Source organism: Peromyscus leucopus, chromosome 22 (genome assembly GCF_004664715.2).
Source record: "Peromyscus leucopus breed LL Stock chromosome 22, UCI_PerLeu_2.1, whole genome shotgun sequence".
Lineage (NCBI taxonomy): Eukaryota > Metazoa > Chordata > Mammalia > Rodentia > Cricetidae > Peromyscus > Peromyscus leucopus.
In genome coordinates this window covers 51,071,904-51,095,326 of record NC_051081.1, presented here as the reverse complement: position 1 = coordinate 51,095,326, position 23,423 = coordinate 51,071,904, and the positions used below count along the sequence as shown (strand labels likewise).

The 23,423-nt window shown below is 41.7% G+C and overlaps 1 protein-coding gene across 2 annotated transcripts in view; it reads right to left on the bottom strand.

The window, feature by feature from the left end:
• Positions 1-23,423, bottom strand: part of Sntg2 (syntrophin gamma 2) — a 199,524-nt gene that overhangs the window by 99,854 nt on the left and 76,247 nt on the right. For both annotated transcript variants that reach the window (XM_028857468.1, XM_028857467.2), the window contains exons 5-7: positions 12,012-12,055; positions 11,867-11,908; positions 30-117 (exon numbers count right to left, since the gene is read on the bottom strand). In XM_028857468.1, coding sequence (XP_028713301.1) covers positions 30-117; positions 11,867-11,908; positions 12,012-12,055 — 174 coding nt within the window. The remainder of the gene's footprint in view (positions 1-29; positions 118-11,866; positions 11,909-12,011; positions 12,056-23,423) is intronic.

Sequence of the window (23,423 nt, the reverse complement as noted above, 5' to 3'; positions counted from 1 at the left end):
ACCCTAACATCTCTCCCCTTCCCACTTACCTAATGGGAGCTTCAGAAATGAGGGCGCTTCCCTGAGATACTCCACAGTGATGGTGACGTCATCGCCAGCGTTTCTCAGAAGATGCACCTGTTCAGAAGGTGAGAACAACACTTCACCATCACAGAAGAACCAGACATAAGTGAAAAGTAAAGTCTTTGCAGATCTTTCCTGCTTTCCAAGAACTCATTTGAGAGTTACCTCTGAGACACTGACACTCTGTAGGATGAAAACAGGGTAAAGACAATCAGCTATGTACATCTAAGTGTGAAAATCACTTTGCTTTGTCTATGAGTGTGTGGACATCAAAGCGTCTGTGTTTATCCACAAGGCAAGGCTGCCTGCATGACTACCGGTTTAACCTACCAGAAAGTAAGATCCCACGCACAAGAACTCAATTTGCTGGCACAAACAGCCAAATGTCAGACACCGGGAAGAGACACACCAGTTGAGTGATTGTGACACAACCATATCATTTCAAAGGTCAGACATCACTTAACTCAGGAAAATGACAGCCATCGTTAGCTCTGATGCGACACTTTCCATTAGAATCTCAAATTATTCATGTGGGTTTGGTTTTAGTCACACATCTCACGTCCATTTCATTACTTAGGGAACCTAAAGTCAGCTTCTTGTGCATGATGTATTTGTTGTTTAAGTGGATTTTATTAAAACACTATCGGTCTACATGCTATAAATATGTTCATTAGGACTGACTGGGGCCCCGTCCTGTATGTGATGACAAAGTTTCACCATCTGAGGCTCATCAGCTGTCTCCTTGAACTATCAACATTGTGTACTCCTGACAAAAATCCTATATTCTTTCTGCTCTCCAATTTCTTCATACATCACCCTCAGCAATTCTTTCTTGGGCAGCTACAGTATGGAATATTGGTTCAAACTCTTGGTGGAGCAGGGGGATAAACTGAAGAATGAAGAGACGCAGTTAAATGTTCTCTGCCTCCCAGCTTCAACATTCTTCTATGTCATGAATGGCTGCCTATCCAGCTCCATCTGATCACACCCTCTGAGCTGACCAGATCTTGATTTGGCCAGACCTTTTAAACATACCAGACATTCTGTGCCCATCAGATTCTCTGTGCCGAATACAGCCTGCTTTAGGCCACCTCCATGAAACATCTTTAGGTCATTACTGGACCATGGCCTCATACACTCTTCCTTTCCACTGGAATTGCTGACACCCCACCCCTACTCTGCCTACCATCATTATGGATTTTGGATGTCCCTCCCCTCATTGTTGTCACTGGTGACCAGGTGTTGACAGTACCCACGCTGCGGAGATGTCAGATGGATGTTCTTCCTGTGTCTATGTGATTCTGAGTATTGACTTGCCTCATACTTTCCAAAGTTCCACCCAAGGGTGAGACTGAGCCAACCTGATGCCATTCCCACACAGTACTCCTTTATGTGATGCTCTGATAAGGGAACACAAACCAAGCAAAGGGAGATAAGGGCACAAAAACTGAGCACAGGGAGGGGCACATCACTTCCCCCCCCCCCCCCCCCCAGACAGGTGTCATACCCTAAATGTTCAGCCTCTGTCTTCAATGTACTATTAGTACAAACAAACCAGAAGAAGTAGGCCTCACACAAAGCAATAAACATATTGAACTGAGCAGGGAGGAGCTCCTCTTGCTTGGGACATATCTCAGAGGGCGACCCATCAGCACTTGTTCCTTGGCCAGTCCAAGAAAGTGTCACTGTCTTTCCTTGGCAATCGGAACCCAGGAATGGGTGAGGCAAGGACAGTGTAGCTGTACCCTCTCTCCTCAGCAAAGGGCTGGCTTTGTGAATCTCATCCAAAGATGCCTTATCACAGGACACCAGATGCTTAACAGTGGGCAGAGGATGGCCACAAAGGCTCGTGTGTGGACAGTCAGTACAATACTCTATGTCCTGAGAGCCCAGGGTAGGTTAGTTCCAAAGAACAGGGACAGGAACTGTTGAGATATGTGAAACACAGGTTCTCACAGCCTTGAGCAGCACTCTTCACTCTCCACAGCCAAGTTACAATAGTCCTGTAGATCTGCACCCTGGTCAGTTTGCTCTGAGTGTGTGCGTGTGCGTGTGCGCGTGCGCGTGCTCTCTGTTGAATTACTAAATAAAATGAAATTTAAATCTCTTTAATGAATTTCAGAGCTGTCAGCAGTGTGGCTTGAAGCAAGTATGGCTTAACATCTGCGATCACATATTTAAATGTTCACATATTTATATGTATCTTGATAGATAATTTTGTTTTGAGAGTAAAAGGGCTCTCTGGAAGAGTGTAGACTGAAATATTCAAGAACTTTATTTTAATTAGAGGTTAGAGATATTTGGTTATTTTTCTTAAATCTCAAAATGCTCACATTTCTCTGATCTGCCAGGATAATATACGGTTGAGACAAAGGTCTTGACCTACTGGCAATCCTTTCCTTCTAGGTCAAAGGTTGTGTGTGGAGCAAGGAAAAAAAAATGGTATTGGCCATGGATGTTGCCATGTTCTCGGCCACCTACAGCTCTTTCTCCCCTGGCAGAGCCCTGCCTTGCACTGACAGGAGCGGGAAGCAGCGCCTTCTGTCAGCAGCAACCACGGGTGCTTTGTGTGATTGCTGCTGTTCCCGGAGACAGTTGCTTGGAGCCACGTCCCTGATTGTAGTTCACATCTCTCTGGACCCATTGGTACAGGCTGCTGTTCTCGTTTCTGACTTCTAGTCATGTCCTCACAGGTAAGCCTTCTTAGAAAGGATCCTACATCTTAATTTTTCTATACTTCTATATCATCCGGGACATTCCCTACATGTGATTACCTAAAACTGCCTTTTCAGATTATCCAGACCCACAGCAAACAAACACCACAAATTTCCTTCTCAAGGTCTGCGTGCTGGAGTTGGCAGTCTGAGCTTGGCATGTTAGCAGGATTGATTCCCATGACATACTCACTGTCCTATAGCAGGAGAACTGTATGTTCACCCATGGAGGGAGGCACTCTGGTGATCTTATGGTCACCATGGAGAGAGGCACTCTTACGATCTTATGGTCCCCTCCCAAGGGCCCCACCTCCAAGCAGACACAAGTACTCTGCTTATAAGCAAGGATGGATGACGACCCAAGGCAAGGACTCTGGGACCCCAGATCTGTTGAGCCCCCCCAGATGCCTGGGGACATGAGTGGGTGCTCTGTATGGGTCGACATGAGGCAGTTTCAGGAGACTCATTGCACGATTTTGGATACAAACGTATTTAAAATGTAATGAAAGAAATGCATACTTTTCACCACCATTCCTATCTCAACCTTCCAGGCCAATGTAAAGATGTTTTTATCTTTCCAGAAAGTCATAGAAAATTCCTGTTTCTGATTTCAAGGGAAATTTGGCCTTATCTGTAAAAATTCATTGGTCCCCATTTGCCTCGTTAGCACACAACTAGATCCACCAATACCTGTGGCACATAGGAGTGATGCACCATGAGATTGCTCACACCATGGTCTCGACTTTCACATTAATGGAGACATGCCCTGAACTCTGGCAGAATGCCCTCTCTGCCTAAAACAAACATCACATGCTCATGATTTTCTGGCTTTTCTGGGTCTCATGTGTCTGATTCAGAAATGTTCCTGATTCAGGTTTGCAGAGTGGGTCTGTCACTAGGGTCTTCTCACTGACCCTTGGTTCATAGGCTTTGCCTGGTGTCTTCAAAGCAGGAACCCCGCTAACAACTGCTGTTATCAACTGTGTTTCTCTCAGTGCCTCATGTTTTTCCTTTTATAAACTTGCTCATCCATCTCTGTCACCTCCTTGTTTAAATTCCTGTGTTAATCCTGCTTTAAAACTCCGATGTGGAAAATAGATTTAAAAAAAAAAAATCTTTCTTGGATGTTTAAAACCTCCTTCCTACCCAGAGTTATCACCTAACTGTATCTCATAATCCTGACACAAGAAATGTTTTAATATTGTTCATGCTATCTTTTATGATTAAAAAATCTTTTTATATATGTTTTAATGGTTTATATCATAGAAATGTGAAAACATTTCAGCTCATAGAATCCCTCCTCTCTCTTGCCGGTTGGACTCTTGGAGCTCCACCTGGGGTTTGGCCATGGATTCTGCATCTGCTTCCACCAGTCACTGGATGAGAGTTCTGTCATGACAGTTAGGGTGTTTGGCTATCCAATCACCAGAGTAGGTAAGCTACACTCTCAACCATTGCTAGTAGTCTATAGTGGAGGTATCTTTGTGAATTTCTGGGCACCTCTCTAGCACCCTGCTTCTTTGTATACCATGGGTCAGCTTGTGTGGAGGAGGGACTGGACCTGCTCACTGAATCTACCAGCTGGGCTGAATCCCAGGGAGACTTGCTTGAGGAAGTGGGAAGAAGATGGATTGGGAGAAAGGCTGGGGGGGGAGAGGAGGACAGGGGAATCCGTGGCTGATAAGTAAAATTAAATAATTATAAAATAAAAATATTTTTAAAAAACATTTCAAAGAAGGATATTTTGTTGACTTGGCAAAACCTATGGTAGGCTTCCTTTTGTGGCTTAAACTACTTCAAATATTCCATGTATTTTTAGCTAATTTGTATGAACAAAGCAATTGAAAAATATATGGAAACAGGTAAATTAATTTAAAAATAGGTATGTCCAAATGTGTGTATATATGCATTAGTGTGTAAGCATATGTACAAGGTATAATTGCATAAGCAAGAGTCCATGTCTGGAAATGTGTATATGTAAGTGTGAATGTGTGCATTTATTTACCACAAATTTCACATTCTGATTAACTGAAAGAACTTTTTGTCTCTTCATTTCTTACCCTAGCATTGAAGAGAGTTTACAACATTTGTAGAAGAGGCAGAAGGGGCATCCATGATACCATTCTCTCCATCCTGAGTGCAAGATCAGATTGCTACAAGGTCTGGAGGAGTCTGTCACCCAAAGAGACAAAGCTCCATGGAATCTCCATGGAGAACACCCTAGCTCACTTCCTTTTAAATACAACACATTCTTGACGGCAGAGCCCAGTGGACTGAACTTAATTTGAGCATTTCTCCTATATGAGTTGTCAGTGTCTTTGAGCACAGAAACCAAGAGTTTGAACCTTGTAGAGGTGAGAGCAGCATGCTAGCTTGGACTTCGGCTGAATGTAGAGCCATGCTCATGGAGCCTCATCTCATCTTCACCCTGCACATCTGAGTGTATGAAGGGCATGCTCACTGTGAACTGACCACACAGTCTCCAAGTGATCCTACTTTCCAAGCTGATTTCACACAAACTTAAATTGATTTAAATCCAATCTTTGCCCCATCTCAATTGAGACACCAGAGTGACCCAGGCTGTATAACCTAACCAGAGAAAATGCCTCAGGTTCGTCCTGGTCTGAAGTAGTGGCTGTGAGTGTCTAAGCTCTCAGGAATACAAACACTTCAGAATCTAGCCCCTCCTCTTCCCCAAGATGACATCTCCTTCCTCTCTCTGAGCATCTCCAATACTCTACCCCTCCTTTTCATTCATCTGCTGAAATAGAGATCTTCATCCATGTTTATGAAGGATGTGCCTGTGTTCCCACCCTAGAGCCTGGCTTTACTCTGTCTCCCTATCCCTCCCATGAGGCTCTGCCTTTTCTTCAGCCTTCTGAAAGCTGCACTACATTTACTTCATTATTCAACACATCCATTCTGTGCTGAGCTCCCCCCCTTGAATAGCACTATGTTGAAGTACCTCGTGCCACAGAAACAGTCTCCAAGGTGTGTTCTATGCACACCTGTGGCATTTGTACTTTTCTGTCCACAGCAAAATGCTGTTAAGATTTGGCTCGCCCTCTAATTCCTCCTCATGTCTGCCCTTCTCAGATCTCCTCACTATATCTAGTCTAGTAAGGTAGAATTCCTAAACCTCAGCTCATGTAAGTTGACCTCCCAGATACCTTCAACCTGACTGATCCCTGCTCCTTCTCCATCAGTCTTTTCCTGTGTGTTCCAGTACCCATCTTCTCACCTTTCTACCCCTGCTATTAATGCTGATTTCTGAATGCTTGCCTCCTGAAGGAGAAGTCCTTGGGTGCCTGACCCTAGCAAACCTCACTTTCCAAACACTCACTTCTAAGCTCTGGCTTTCAAAACCAGACACACACTTAATGTCTCTACTTCCCATATCAAAGCCCTTTCTTCAAACACCAACTTCCAGTCAAGTGGATATCTCCCTGCAGCCCAGCCCAGCAGCAAGTAAAAAGTGTCTAGGGCTGAGACATCCTCCATTTGCACCACTGTGGCCAAAGAACACAAATGGTGGAAGTTGATTGATATAAACAGGAGAACCCAATGCTCTCAGCCAAGAGTCTGTTACCCTAAAACTCATCCTGTCCTTAAATTACTAACATTTTGAAACTATCATCTTAATAGTTTCATGTGATCATGGGAGTGCACAGGAGCAGTATGCATCAGCTCTGTGTGTGTGTGTGTGTGTGTGTGTGTGTGTGTGTGTGTGTGTACAAGCGTGTGCCTGTGCATGTCATGCACAAATGTGAGTGTGATGTGAGTACAATGTGTTGGCAGGGAGGAAGGAGGCAGCTTTGAACTTCTGAGTAAATTGGGAAATCCATTTTTTATACAGGGAAAAGCAATCTAATTTTTATTTAATGCTCCATTATGTTCATTTTGATATTCATTTTGAGATTGGCCAGAGTTCAGAAAACATCTCTGTTTGTTTTGTATGATGTTTGTTTTACTAACTCCCTTAACTTTACATTCTTAATAGTTTTCAATGTATCTATAAAAGTTAATATTTCATAATCTAATTTTCTAATTTAACTCTATATGATCAATCAATCTATTTATTTATTTATTTATTTATTTATTTATTTATTTATTTATTTATTTATTTATTTATAGGTTTTCAAGACAGGATTTATCTGTGTAGCCCTGGCTTGAAACTCAAAAATTCACCTAAAGGCATGTACTGACATACCCAGCTATATATAATAAATCTTATTTAACATCCATCCATCTATCCATCCACGCATCCATCTGTCTATCTAGAGAGACATTTGCTTTCCTCCCCACCAATAAGAAGTCCTGCCGAGATCTGCACACTCTGTGGCCTGCTCTGTGCTGTGGGGTTGGTTCTTGCTGCTCTTTGTGTTATCCGTTCGGGACTGGCTGACGCTTCCTAACTTTCAAGGACACTTCCACAGATCCCACTGTTTGGGAGCTATGCCCTTTAAGGAAAATACTCTCTCTTGGGGGAAGAAGGAATCTCTAAGACTCAGGAAACAAAGGAAACTTACAAGGCCCAGCAAGTTCAGAAAGGGACAAGATTCACAAGTCCTCTCTCCCAGGCTGCAAAAGTAGCAAAGGGAGAAGGAAACCTCTCTGGAGGAGCTGCCTGCAGGCTGGGCATTTCTGTTTTATGCATCATTGCCCATGCTGAGGTGGGCCTTACATGATGCCGATGCGGCTTCCCATGAGCCACTCACCTTTTTCTAAGCAACCCCCAATACACTCATTGGCTCACCAACCAGACAGGTGGAAAAATTTCTGTGGTATGTCATGGCTGAGGTGATGTCCGTTTAGGTTTTTCTTAACAAAACAAACAAACAAACAAAAAAAAAAACCAATCACACATCAGCCCTTCCCTGTGTTTTCAGTTGGGTTTCCTGTGGATTCAACAATACTCCTTCCCACTGGTTAAAGAAACTTTGTCTTCCAAGATCCTCTACAACTGTGAAAATTTCCTGGTTTTATTTAAATAAGTAGGTATATTAAAAAATCACCTTGAGTGACTTCATATCAGAACCAAGATTATACCTTTTCATACCTAGTTTCTAGCATTCACTTAGCTTTTTTTTTTTTTTTTTTTAATCCTGGCTTATTTTAAACACAGGCCTCTATTTAGAAGCCATATGCATGCTACAGCTAAGTCCTTGTTATAGTAGCTACCCACTTCATGTTAGCTGCTGCAGGCATTGGGTGCAGCATGCTTTACTGTGATGCTGAATTATTAGTCATTTGTGTTGGGAAATAGATACAATTCTAGCATCCACTAGGGTTTGCTGCTTTCAATCAGATGAATTTTATTGCTTGACTTAGTTACTTATAAACAGATTATAAGTAAAATATGAACAAGTTCTAGACACAGGAAAATCAAATGTCTTACTTCTGTGAATAATTATAAACTTTGAAGCAGTTTCCACCTTCTCATTTTCTTTGCATCACACAATTTCTGTCTACTCATGTACTTAGACAATTGCATTTTAATTATCTAAGAAGACATTCTTTGGAGTATTCATTATTATCAGGCATGAAATAGCTCCATTTGGGCATTTTCATATTTGGATATATATTTTTAATAACTTCATATTTCCTTTACATCTCAAAGTAGTAGGTCCTTGACTGTGTCAATTGAACAAAGATGAGACTATTTTTAAGTGTGGGCATTTTCCTTTGCTTATTTTAACACAACCATCACATAATACAGCAGTTCATAACTGATTGTAATGGTTAATTTTGTGAGTCAATCCTGCTGGGCAACACCGAGTTAGTTGTTCGATTAAATATTAACCTTGGTGTCACTAGGACAGGTTCTGCAGATATGGTTAGCATCTGCCCTCAGCTGACACTGACAGTGTGCTATATAATGAGCATGGATTGCATATAATCTGTTGAATCTCAAGGTTTTCAAAAGGTTTATCTGAGGAGGAAGTTCTACTTATAGCCTATACACAAATACACAGCTGCACATATATCGTATGCTTGCACACAAGTAAAACATGCATCTACATGTCTTCCCCTCTCCTCATGTCTCTGGTAGAATCAAATGCATCACTGACTAGCAGCGTAACGCTTGCAGTGACAGGGGCAGTGTGAACGATCGATTGGGGGTTCAGATTGAAATCACAGATAACACAAAGAGAAGCTCAACCAAGTCGGAGCTCAGGGTGTCAGGGTCCTCCACACTCAGGGTTACAATTCCTTGGCAGCCAGAGGAAGTAAGTCCCAGCACTCTCTAGATCTTCCACTGCTAGGGATGGCCTTTCTACCATCTCTCGTGTTCTCAGCACTTTCATAGTGTTTATAGTCTCATCACTCCAAATTCCAAATCCCAGCTTTCTGGAATCACCCTCCAGGGGCTATTAGAATGTCTGGGCTGGAAGCCTGAACACTGTCTATTCTTCCTGTTATCAGTTCAACTTAGCCTACCCATCATCAAGACTCCAGTCGGGATAGAGTACAGCACTGGGGGGCAGTGTACAGAGGGGAGGTCTGTTGGACTGCTACCATGAGAGGTGAGAGGATAACTGTTTATACAGTCAATCACACATGCCCATTAGCAGTCATGAGTTGGGGAGGGGTTCTTCACCCCTAGACTGGGAACAGCTACAGGGAAATCACTGGAGCGATGTGTATGTAGTGTGACTGGGCTATCCCAGGGTCTTTGGAAACTGTTATGGCTAAATCAAATAGCCATGGCAGGGTATCTAAAGTAGCCATGACCTAAGCAGAGTCTCCTGAAGTTGTTAACTGTGTAGCAGCCATAACAGTTGTGACTGGAATGAAGTCTTTTCTGTGTTAGTAGCTGCCTCGAAGCATCTGTCTAGATCCAAGTCTCCCTGAGCAGTTGTAAGATATTTAAAGCATCCAGTTATCTTGATTACAGCTGGAATAATGATGAGAAACATGGCTGTGTGATTGACAGCTCCTGTGCACAAGCTTTCTTCTCTTTCTTTTTATTTTCTTCAAATTTTCTCACCATTTCCTGTGTTCCATTTCAATAACTTCTGGTTTAATTTTTATTACTTATTTTCTTCTATTTACATTCTTCAAGAAAACATCAGCTCATTTTATTATAATTCTTTAAAATTTATTTTGAGTTGATGAATAAAAAACTGTATAACATATGTAACACAAATGCTTTAAAATGGATGTAAGCCTGGATGATAACAACCATCTATTTTCTTTCTCAGAATCTGTACAACGAGAATATGGACAACTTGCTGTCTCCCACAGCTACTATAATACTACACAGCACTATAACAGAAGCCCACAGTTGTGCTAAAAAAGAGAAACTATTACATCATATATTTATATGTTTAAAACTTTTGCCAACCTCAATTCATAGACTTTTCAAATCAGCAGACTAAGATTCACCTTGCAGATAGAGTTATGTTAGAAAGATTCTTTTCTCTGAGCATAACTGGTAATTTTCCTTTAAGAACTAAAACTGGAATTTACTATAAGATTGAGGGGGTAAAACTCTGCAATATATGAGGTCTTTTACAAATGGAACATCTCTATGAAATTTATGATCCTGGCAAATTAAGATTACATATATAATTAACAGTGCTCCTCTAATTTATTTTGTATCACAAAATAATGTAGACATAACATTTGATAAAAGTACATTAGTGTCAAATACTTTTAGGGTGTAACAACATTTATAAAATCTACATGCCATTTACTCAAGAAATTGTTTCTTGGATAAATACTTTTAATTTTATTTACAATACTGCTAGTGTTAAAAAATGCATAGCCTTTCTTTCAATTATAATATGTTTTCTTACCATTAAAAAAATCATACTTTGCAGAAGACAAACAGCAGTATTAATTACTAAGTCTGGAAAGCCAGTAATGAGTTTGCTTCCCATAGCTGATTCTAACGCTCAACTGTAGAGACCAAGAAACATGTCTGTCTATTTGTGACTCTGCTCTAGCCTGGCAAACAGGTAACAGCAATATATATGCCCTGAGTGAGGAATTAATAAATAAGTTAGTTGCTTCTGCTTAGCAGGTCTTTCTTTGTGTAAAAATCACTCTACTCATCTGGTTTCATGTGAATTCAGCTCTGGCAGTGAGGGGTCTTTGCCTTAATCCAGAATAGAGTTGACTTACCAAAAAAGCACTGATGAGTGAAAGGATGAATGAAAAAATGCCCATTAGGGAATGCTAACTAATTAAAAGCCTATTTAAGTTTTACTGCAACACAGAATGAGACCTGAAAGGGACCCTTAGGGGGTCTCCTCCAATCTCATGCCTGCCTCTTGTTTCAGTAAGTCTCCTCCTTGCTCTGTTCTCACATCTCATTCCTGCTCAGCCCCTGTAAAAATGGCCTGCTCTGTCAGTACCACCCTCCCCTCCTCCTCCACCTTGTTTCTCAAGATCCAACTTTAATGGCATCTCCATATGTGCTCCCTCTCTCACAGGCAAGGCAACAGGGCCCTTATTACACAGGCTCCATGGCACCAGGTTCTCTGAATGGCTGCACTGTGGGTTCTCTCTCTGCCCAAACTTTAAACTTGATGCTTTAAGACGAGGTGTCTCTTTCATCCTTCTTTGTCCTTTTAACCCAACATGATCTGAGTCCATTTTCTCGGGGTGAACTGCTTACAAATACCTTTGACTCACATCATCTTAAGCAACTACCAAACATGCCTGTCAGCTGACCCCTCCACATTATACATTTTACACACTAAGATGCTGGGGTGAGCCAATGTGTCAGAAACTGAAGACTATTGTGCAGTGAGGGTCTATGTGGTACTAGAAAGACCTTGAGGGATGCCTGGCAGATTCTGCTTTATGACTTGAGGTGACCCTCTAGGCAATGCAGTAAGTCAAATGCTTCCTGGATTTCTGTGCCCTTAAATTTAAAATTCAAAAAAGTCTGATGTGTTCTCTTCAGTGCTTGTGATGACCTGAAGGTCCCTGGTGTGCTGTAATTAGCTAACTCAAGCGCTCCTTTCCAATTCTAAGACTGTGTCTATGAACACCTTCAGATACATGTAGGCTAATAGAAAAAATATTTAGAAGAAAGTAACACAAAAAAATAGAGCCCCCCCCCATGTAAGACTTACCACTTCTTCATGGGTTGCATTTTCTACATTAATGCCATTCACCTGAACAATGACAAATGAAGAATTTTGAGGATAATGACTGATTGGAATAAGTTTAAAATTTAAAGATGCAATAGAGTTAAGGATTAAAGTTTAAGGTACTGACCTGCAGTACAGCATCTCCTATGAACAACATCTCTGTCTGGTCAGCTGCAGGGTTGCAAAAGCAGCAACATTGTTAAGGGGATCTTAGCAACCTTTCTTCACAGCAGTCTTTAATTGACATTGTATTTGCATGAACTGACATCCACGTGATTCAATATCTGCATATGTTTGTGCACATGTGCCCAAATATGTATGCTCTGGTATGCGTGCCTACCAATGTTAGTGTGACTGGAAGATAACAGTGATGAAAGTGTGTGTGTTGTGTGCATGCTTGTAGGTGGGTGTGGAATGTGTATTCATGTGCATGCATGTGCATGACTATGTATGTCAGTCTGTGCTATGTATATGTTGTATGTGCATGGGTCTGTGTGTATATGTATATAGTCCTGAGTGTATGTGGGTATGGGAAAATATAAGACACCAGTGAACTAAGCTGATGACCAATTTTAAGCACCTTAAGAGATCTGTGATGTGAAACACAAACACCACTTCCTCTAATGATGGATTTGATTGAAGTATGTGGAAAGTTTGGTTCACACTTTTCATTAAGTCAACACAGACAATAAATGAGAAATTTCAGAAGCTATTCAGCATCTCCCTCTCCTCCACACGGATGTGCACAGATTGCTGTCATTAAAGCAGGAAGGACTGCATCATAAAGCTGAACGGAATCTCACACATTTCCACTCAACGTCTCCCCCGCCACTGAAGAGATAACACAACATGACTGAACAAAGCTACACCAAGTGAGGCATTTCTCTTTCACACAGGGCGAGAGGAAAGTCTGTTTATGAGTTTGTTTGAATTTTCAAAGGTCTTTCATTAAATACCGGAAAAGAATAACTTTTTAAAAGACTGGAATGCTCTTTAAACTGTATGTACAGCTGGATGTGGTAGCTCATGCCTTTAATCCCAGCACTCATGAGACAGACGCAGGTAGATCTCTATCAGGTCAGCCTGGTTTTAATAGTGACTTCCAGGACAGCCAGGGCTATACCATGAGATCCTTTCCCCCAAAAAACCAAACAACCAACCAACCAAACAACCAAAAAACACATCATATGTAGAGATAATGACAATTGTCAATGCTATTTCTATTTATTAACAACATTAAATCATATTGAAAATGAAACATATCCTCCATATGCCTGAATCTTAAAGCAAGGATGTTAAGTAATTCACATGATGTTCTCATCTCACTGAGGCTTATCATAGACAAGCTGCCACAGACCATCCCTTCTTGTAGCCAGGTCTCCCTTCTGTTCACTCCTGATGCTCAGAATTCTCTTTCCCTCTGTCCTTACTGCCTCTGTCACCATCCCCATCCCTCACCATCTCAACCTCCCCATTTCTGGTTCTTTCTCATGTCTTTGCATAGCATTCATCTTCAGCTGTACCAGAGTGGGACGAGGTTCAATGAGAGTCATTGATCCTCTGGCACACAGGAGAGATCTAAGGGATGTGGTCTACAAGAGCATCAAACCCACACATTTTCAGGGAATCAAAGTCCATCAAAAGATATTGCACACATAATGGTAAAAGTATTTACAGGTTGTGTATGAGTTTTCAGGGGACTGAGTCTATGTCTTCTGTCAGAAACATATTGAGGTGGTTTATTTTGTCCCCAGGATGGCCAGAAGCCACAAGCTGACACCAAGAGAGTACCTCAGGGAGTAAGTAGAGAGGGCAGGAGCTGGTGCTCAGCCACGCCCACATCTATATGCCTGTGCTAGGCCATGCTTGCACTTGGATCTCCATATATGCTATCCATTTTCTTCTGCACCCTGTGCTGTGCCATGCTCACATCTGTTCCCTCCGGCCTCACCACACCTGTACCCCTGTGCTACATGTGCCCATGCCTGCACCCCCATTCCATGTCATTCCTTTTACCTACTTCCTGCCATGAAGCATCAGTACCTGTATTTCCATACTAAACTAGGCCCCCAATGTTCTCTCCTGCTCTGCCATGCCCTGTACCTACCTGTTCCCTGCGCTGACTGTTCTGGATGCAGTGTATTCTCACCAGGACTGGAGATTCATTAGATGACAAAGAATGCTAGGTCGGGTTAACTATGCACCAAAGCAATTCCTCTTAATGCATCTTGCATGGAATAATAATAATAATAATTTGACTGAAAGGAAGTCTGCTTTATTAAAACTTATCTTAGGCCAAGAGCTTTGCATGTCTGATTCAACATATTTCCTGTTCTAAATCAGCTCACACGCCACCAGAACTTCCATCTGGGAGAAGCAGCCACTTCCTATAGTCTTTGGAGTGGATGGTGTTGTGTTCTGCAGGCTGTGCTGGGTCCAGATGCTCCATGGAAGCTGGGCAACAAGAGGATCAGCCCTAAGGAACTACTGCACAATTTTGATGTGCACACAGATAACATGTTATAAATTCCCAAGTAATGAAATTAAAATGTCAGCAGCTATCTAGGTAAATAGCAAAGTACTTGTACAAAATTTCAAAAGTTTTTGAGAACAAATTAGCATCCTTAAAGAAAATGGGCAAATCTTCTTTAAGTAGAAGTCAGTGGCATGTGCCTGGCCCGCGTCTCCAATGCCTCTCTCTTCTTGCCTTAAAAAGCAGTTCTTCTCCATCCACTGGGAGTTGAAGAGGCAGTGGAGGAAGACGTTTGAAGAACAGATAGAGGGAAGTGGACTGTGTCTGCCTATCCTTCAGGAAGGAAGTGAAGGCACTGGCAGTTTCCTCCCACACGGTTTCTTTGTTGTTTGCTATTTTGTTCTATTCACGGCAATAACTAGCTTTACTAGAACTACCACTACTTGAATTCACAGCAAACTTTAAGCTTTATTTCTAGAACAATCAAGGCTCTTCTATATACCAATGCAAAAATAGTCACAAGGCAATTTAAAGTGTTAGCCACAATTTCACTGAACTTCAAATGATTCTTGGTGCAAATTTAATTCTAGCTTAAGAAATAAAAAGGCCATAGAATAGCTGTCTGCCAGGTAGTTACGTGCAGTCAGTACCATTAATAACAGCTCAGATAACTGTAATGTAAAACAAACAAAAAAACAAAAACAACTGAGTGCCACGCCACGCTCAGCTCTGGGTCAAAGCTGATGTTAGAGATTTGGCTAGGGGCACCACGGGGAAGCAGGAAATGATCCAGTCTCTGCTGGACAAAAGAAATGCTTTGCAGAACCTAGTCCCTACAAGCGGCCATTAGGTCCTGTTGGGTATGCTCATCTTTCTAAACTCTGATTCAGAAAGGTACAACTTGTCCTTTTTCTTCTCTCTTTCTTCACATGCTGGCCAGACTGCTTTGTCTGGTACCTGGGGCCTCCCCACCCTTTCTCCAAAGTTTCCTTTCCTACCATATGGCTGATCTCCACATCAGCTTAACTCAACATGCCTTTTTTCTTTTCTTTTTTTTTTTCTCCAGGTAGCTTCTGAGATTTAAAATTTGTGCTTGATTTCCTGAATCACAAACAAACCCAAAGCAAGTTGAAAGTGACATGGTCTGTGATAAAAGACAAACACAAGAGTTGGGTTTGATTTTAATTCTATGCCCCTAAATAATATAATCTGTTTGGTCATGTTGGACTAAATTTGTGAATTTGAGCTGAAAAGTGGGTCTAGCTCATATCCCTAGAATAAAGTCATTACACAATAAAAGAAGCATGATATATTATAATCCAAATAAGCATTGCTTGCAAGTGGATCTGGTGGTGATGAAGACTTTCAGCTTTCACTTGTCTCAGACTTTATTTCTCACTAATTTCTGAAGGACAACTTTGATGGTCATAGTATACTTTTTATCATTCAGGTTTTTACTTATTCAGTTTCCCTTTTAAGAACTTTTGAGCCAGGCATGGTGTCATACCCCTATAATTCTAGAATTGGGGATTTAAAAGGAGAATCATGAGCTCAAAGTCATTCTCAGCTACATAGAAAGTTGGAGGCCAGCCTGGGCTACCTGAGACCTTGTATTCTTGGATTCACAGTGCAGTCACAGGTAGGTACAGTTTTGCATAGTGCTGGGGTCTGTTTCTTTAAGGTTCCTCCATTAGAAACGTAATGTGCTCATGACCTCATTTTGCACGAGTGTGGCAGGCATTTATCCCTCACAGAGGGCAACAGACAATATCAGAGCAACCTGGGACCAGATAGGAACATGACTAGTTTTTTCTTAAGTATAAATTTTCTATGAAAAAACAAAACAAGACAAAACAGGGTAATATTAAAATTTGACTCTGTTAAAAGTAAACAACAAACAATATATTAGTATTGGGAACCTGCTAAAGTAATCAGTCCTCTTTGAACTTTTTGTGTTTCTAGAATAAATATTAGAGTGCCATCCCTGAGATAATCCAGGCTTTGAAACGCCAAAGCAGCCCCACAATTGCTGAGCATTTGGCTATTTTTGGTGATTTCAAAATACCATTTTCTCAGAACTGGCCCAGATACAAAACATCCTCTATTCTATCTCCCCTCCCCATTTGGTATGTTGGTTGGGCCCAATGCATGCTGATCCTAAGCTCTAACCGGAGCTGCCTCCTCAGCACAGTAGCCCAATACGAACAAGAGTGCATGTGAGCACACACGAGCATGCGTGAGTACAGCACAGCTTGACTTATCTGACATCTACATCTGGCCTCACCTTGCACTCCTGCGGTTTTCATTTACTTTTTGTCCCAACGCTGCCATGGTAAGAAAACGTCCATGCATGTTCACTGTTCTGGTGAACCGGGGAAAGCAGCACAAGTGCTGATGCAGCCTTTCCCGTGCTGTGACTTTCACCAGCTCTGCCTCACAAACAGAAACCAATCAAGCCTGTCATCACCCACCCCAGCTGGTCCCTGCAACCCCTGAACCCCCAGCACATCTTGTCTAGCCGTATAGGACTAGAGTAAACAGCCAGCCACAATGGCTATGTTCCATTTAGCCATGTGTTCAATAACCCTGGCTTAAAACAATATCAGAGACAGGGATAAGGAGGACCCTGTGGCCTCATGTTGAGAAGATGGCTCGCTACCGCCCACTTCAGGGAACTTGCCATAGGAATTCAATATCCAAACTCAGTTCATTTCCCAAATACTGCCTTTGCTAAGTTTTTAGGTCTTTCTAGAAAGGTATATTTTACCTATGACAGGGCCATCTACACTTTTGCTGTAGTTTAAAGGCTAGACTTTGAAGTAAGATAATACTTTGACTTAAATGGTGCTTTATGTCTCCCAGGAGGCTTTTGGAAGCATAAGCCAAGGATCCAATGACATTGGGTGAGTTTAAGAGCAGAAACAGATGACCCCAAACCCTATTCCTTGAGATCTGTGCAGGTCCTGGATAGGCACTAGGAGGTTCAAGTATCATGTTCTTGGAAATTTGTGTGGGTCCTGGCTAGGCTTGAGAAGGCTCCCGGACACTGGTCTGGGGATCTGTGAGGGTCCTGTCTAGGCACCCAAGAATACATAACCACCAACTCCATAGTGCAAGCCTGTGGTCTGTTTCCGACATTAATTAACAACAGCTGATAGTGTTTGTTTACTTTTCTTCAGTTCTGCCTTAACTCAGCCATTGTGATGGAAGTTTCTACATAGAATTTAAATTAAATCTGAAGTAGATTACATGTGCTTCAGAGTTCTTGAAATATCTCAAAATTCTTTTGGGTGTTTTCACATTTTTCACTCAGCTATGCAGTCAATTTGATTATCCTTGTCAAGTTCTATTTACTCTGATAGCTTTAAAAGCGTATTTCTCATTGATGCCTTAACAATGAAGGAAAGTTGACATATTCTCCCTTTGATTTGTGAGCCAACTTAGGGGTAAAACCAGAGCATTCTTTATTTAGGTCTAAGTCAGGCTAACCTGAGACCAGAACAAAACGTATTTAGCACAGTAAACCAAGAAGGAAAAAGTTTAACGTAAAAACTCCAACTCTGACTCCACATCCATCTTGCCAGGCAAAAAGGGTTCCTTGTAATGCACTTCTGACAAGTTCATCCAGACACTGAGACAAGACAGTGTCACATGGTTCCAAACATCCAGAGAGAAGATTGTCACTGTCTTTCCCAGGGGCCCTGAGTGTTCACATTTTAAACTTCAAGAGCAATTCCCTTATAGATACACAATGAAGGAAGGGTGATATACACCGAAGGAAAAGCCTCGCATTTGAGAAGCAACGTGACAGAGACAGAGCAGTCTTCAACCCAGGTGGTAACCATGACGGATGCTCCAGGGCATGTTAGAATAGTGGAGTCACAGACACATCCATGAAAATAAAGGTTATTGTTATTTAATTTAATAATATTTAATATTTAAATGGAAGTGTGGGAATCAGAGAAGCACAAGTGCTGAGAGAAAATTTCCAATATTAGATTCAGCAACACAAATGAAAAATATCAAATAGGAAAAGAAACTAATGACAAGAATGTATCATGGGGGTGTATGGCAGGGCTCTGATGCCAGGTGTGGGTTGTGGGGAAAGTTAGAATATACCTGTCTATTAAATACCATCTATTTTCTGTCATCTATTCACTTGTTAATCTACATCTATCATATATCATCTATATATCTATAATCTATCAAGCTACCATCATTTAGCATTTATCTCTCATCAACCTACCAATATTTGTCTATTTATCTGTCTGACTGTATATCATCTATCTATCTATCTATCATCTATCTATCTATATATCTATCTATCCATTCATCCCCACCCACCCATAAATCCATCTGCCTAAATCACAGAATGGTTTCCTGGGTACATGTGCAAACATCTGAGGAAATGAAAGCATGGCCCATGTTCAGCCTGACACTAAGCCACAGTTTAAATCACGAGTCAGTCTTTGTAAGATCCCGAAGCTAGCTGAAGGATTTTGCCCACACTTCACCTAAATATCACAGAAAAGATGACAAAATTATCTTAATTTTATTTTTTCCTGTTTGTCAGGATGCAGTTCTCTGTGTCTTTCCTAACTGCTTCATTTATCTCCTGAATACAAGCATCAAAGCCATGCAGGATCGACACCTACCCAGGTTCTCAAGAAACAATAGTAGTATTTTATTAAGTTACCATTGTTGTCACTTTTTAATGAATTTAAGCTGTGGCTGCATGTTTTATTAGTATACAATGAGATGATCTGCTGTGGCGCAAAGAACTATATTTTTAAACAAGAATTTAAGTTCACTAAACTGCTCTGGACTAGTGGTAAGAGACTGGGTAAGTCATTATTTCTACTTGTTTCCTGACCTATAAAACGATCAGAGCCTATATGCCATTTCTTAGCTTTTCAGAAAGTTCTTTTCATGTATTGCAGTTATGGTCACAATTTATAACTGAAAACTTTTCTACCTTGCATAGTCCTACCATTCATTCTTCATGATCTGTGTGTAGTTTTCCCTGGATATTAAAATTTTGCAGAATCAGAAATATCATCATTAAAGTTTATTAAATTATTGAAGGAAGCTTCATTCTTCCTCGCTTTGAAAGATCAGGTGGGTGAAGGAAAGTTATCATGGACAGTAACAGGAGTATTAGTGAGCTAAGTGACATATGACCTATTGAGATGCACACACAGCTCAAGGTGCCCTGCGGTTCAGTAGCCTCACATACATGTGCACGTTACACATTTCTTAGAAAGCAACATGAGGTGATGTGTGTAGTGGGTGGGAAGTGTGCTTCCATACTATGTGGGATATGTATGATGAAGGGAAGGTAAATCCCCTGGGAGAATGCAGGTGTGGCTGTAGATAAAGGCTGGGTTAGCACCAATGACACAAAGAAGGACTCAGAAGTTCAGCCAGCTACTTCCACTTACACAGCAATTGAGAATCACTGTCTATTTATGGGCAGTGGGCAACAGGGTCACACAGCAAAATTAAGACCAGAGAAGATAAATATTAGAAGGAAATTTACGTCCTCAGTGTTAGCATCTCATTCGTACAAAACAATCCCATTCTGGTAAACTTACACATGCCCTTTACAGGATGGTGTTAAACTTGCTGCCATCAGGGGAGCTGGGTATTTAGTACTTTTTTTTTTCCTCAGTGTGACCCAGGTTCACAGGCAGTCACCCTGATGAGCATGAAGCCTAGAATCTTGAACAAACAGGCTTTGTCAAGTGTACTCCAGGTGCACCTCTAGATGGAAAAGCAAGTGTTCAAGTTTGAATGCCCATGTAGCTCAGCCTGACCTTATGAGAAGCTGGTGGGGTTCCCTCTCATGACATGACATTACCACTTTGCAGGATGACAACTATGTGCCCTGAGTGACTGATTTTGCTACTCTGTAGCCACTCTAGTGTTAGGGGGAATGAAAAAGTGTTCTTCCTGTGGGTTTTAACACATTCCGTCCTTAGCTTACATCTTTTCAGCCATTCACTGCTGCCTGTCTGCAGCAGCCCTCTGCTCAGAATTCATGCAGAGAGGCAAGAAAATATGGGCAGGTAATGGGGTGCTACTCAGAGTCATAGGCTGGTAAGAAAAGGCCATGTCCTTATCAAAGAGAGTAAGGCTTTGCAATGCCAATCACTCCTAAACTCTGAGAAAGTACAACAGGCCAAAGGTCTGAGGAACTTCTTGCAAGCCCATGTAGCCACCAGGAATCCAACCCACAGCTTCCCAGACAGGAAGTAGACAGCTACTGAGCAAGAAATTTGGGTTCTTCAACTCAATCATCTTCTATAATGTGCACACAGAAACAAAACAGGGCACTAGCTTTCTCAGGACCCAAGTGAGTCCTCATGCAAGGTCTTCCTGACCATGGAGAGGTCACTTTGGCATCTGACAGAGGCCAGCACACTCCACAGGAGAATCACAGGCCAGTCAAATGTACTGTACCTTGCAATTGAAGAGGTATATTTACTTCTATCATGTTAAATTTATATTCTTATGATTATATGCTTGAGGCCATCTAACAAAATATGTATTTGAGATAATATATATATATATATATATATGCATGTATGTATAAAGATCAAAACTAAAATGTGTATGTGTATATATATGTGTGTGTGTGTGTGTGTGTGTGTGTGTGTGTGTGTGTGTACCTATACACACAAATACTGAAAATGTTAGATAGTTGAGAAGCAAGTAGATTAATGGACAGATAGAGGATGCGAAGTAGACAGAAAGATGGATTGAGAGACAATATGATGACAGACGAATAGATTTTCAGTGACTCAGTACAGCTCTCATCACTATGCTAATGAGCTTCCCAAGCTAAGGATCTTGTACTGCCTAACTCTGTGTCCTGATATCTAGCAAGACACTGGACACTCATGATGGGATTTCACAAACAGAGAAAGAAGGAAAGGAAGGTGGACAGGGAGGAGAACTCACTAGATTATTGCAGACTGCTCTGGTCCTTCGCTGTTTCTGATGGCTTTCTTTGTGTTACTAAAAACCTAGCAAACTCCCATGTCAGTGTCAGCGGTTCTCAACATTCTTTATGCTGTGACCCTTTAGTACAGTTCCTCATGCTGTGGTGACCCCAACCATAAATTGATTTACCTTGCTACTTCATAACTGCAATTTTGCTACTGTTATGATTCATAATGCAAATATCCATGCTTTCTGATGGTCTTAGGAAACTCCTGTGAAAGGGTTATTCGACCCTCCAAAGGGGTCATGACCCACAGGTTGAGAGCCACTGCTATATGGGGTCAGTGCTATCTTACTTCCTATATGGAAGAGGGTAGAATTGTGACAGGCATGGCAGCTTCTGAGGACCTCTGTTTCTAGAGGTTTGTCACACAGAATACGCTGTAGTCTTACAATCTGAGCAAGGAGAATGTTCAAATGCTATTTCTAATGTTTTCATTCTAGTTAGCAACAACTTGTAACTATGATTAACTGGCAGAGGGCTGACACATCTTCATTTGCCACTACACATTTTAAAAATTAAAATTAAGCTGGCTGGTGCGCAGCTAATCAGCACTCAGCAGACCAGGTGATCTGTGAGTTCGACCACCTCTACAAGTAGTTCAGGAAAGCGCAAAGCACACAGAGAAACCGTCTCGAAAAAAAAAAAAAAAAAAAAAAAAAAAAAAAAAAAAAAAAATTAAAATTAGCTGCCATGCGTAGTGCAGTAACTCAAAAGGCACTCAAAGATCAGTCCCTATTTCAGTGTGTCGACAACTCTTTTGCTTGTCTCCTATGTAATTGTGTATCCCCAACTCCCAGATCTGTCTCTCATGTAGCTCCCCAGAGTCTCCAGTCAAGGACAAAGACCCCTTGTCTAGTACTGAGCCATATTCTGAGGAAGGTTAGCTTGGGGCCTGCTCCCGCTTCTCTTCTAACCTGTGCACGGCACCAAACCACACCATGTTGTGAATCTTCTAAGTGCCATGTTAACAAAAAACCAAAAGGATCAGACAGTAGGATAGCTTGAGAGATTAGGAATGAAGTAGGTTATCTATCAAAATGGGGGAGAGAGGCACCCATGAACACCAACAAGAAAAAGATGACTCAGCGGTGTACGTGTGGCAGTGAAGCATATGGGACAAGGATGATCAGGGATCCTAGAGAGCCTAGGTGAATGGAGAGAGCTGGTCCTGTCTCCAGGAAGGAAGTTTTGGATGGTAGTACTGGAGGGGATGGATCCAAGTCAGGCAAGCCCCTGTGTGCTCATACACAGCTACCATGTTCTCTACACTAAGAGGTAGAGTCTTCCTGAAAGGAAAATATACCCTGAAGCTCAGGGTGGGGGGAATGCTCTCACAGGAACTCATGGCAAGTGAGTTACCTCAACCTCTCAGAGGGTGAATTTAATTATTCCAGCAGAAAGGAAAGAATATGGTAAGTTTCCCTCCCAGAAGATGGAGGTGTGTAGTTGCTTGGTGATTACTCACATTTTCCTCTTAAACCTGGAATGAAGACTTACCATCTTCCAATAGAGTTGCCCAAAAGCATGCATGAGACAAAAGCCTGAAGGAAACCTAAGGGTAGATAGACCCATGTCAGCGCCATTGCATGCAGCTGTTGACTGATTGATGAAGGAAGTGTAAATATAAAAAAGCGATTGACTTGGTCGCTTTTCTTTTGCAGTGATAAGACACCATGTCCAAGGCAATGCTTCATCTGGAGCTCACAGTTGCAGAGTTAGAGTCCATGATCAGCATGGCAGGGGGCACTGCAGCAGACAGCCACAAGCAGGCCTGACACTGGAGCAGGAGCTGACAGCTGACGGCTGATCCACAAGCACAAGGCACAGAGAAAGCTAACTGGGAATGGCACGGGCTTTTAAAACTTCAAAGTCTGTCCCTAGTGACACGCCTCCTCCAACAAGTCCACACCTCCTAACCCTTCCCAAACAGTGCTATTAACTATGGATTAAACAGCCCTATATATGATCCTGATTCAAACTATCACAGTGGTCTAGTTATGAACTGATTTGAGAGTCAATAAAAATCCTGTATTCAGTTAAACAACCAACAACCAGAA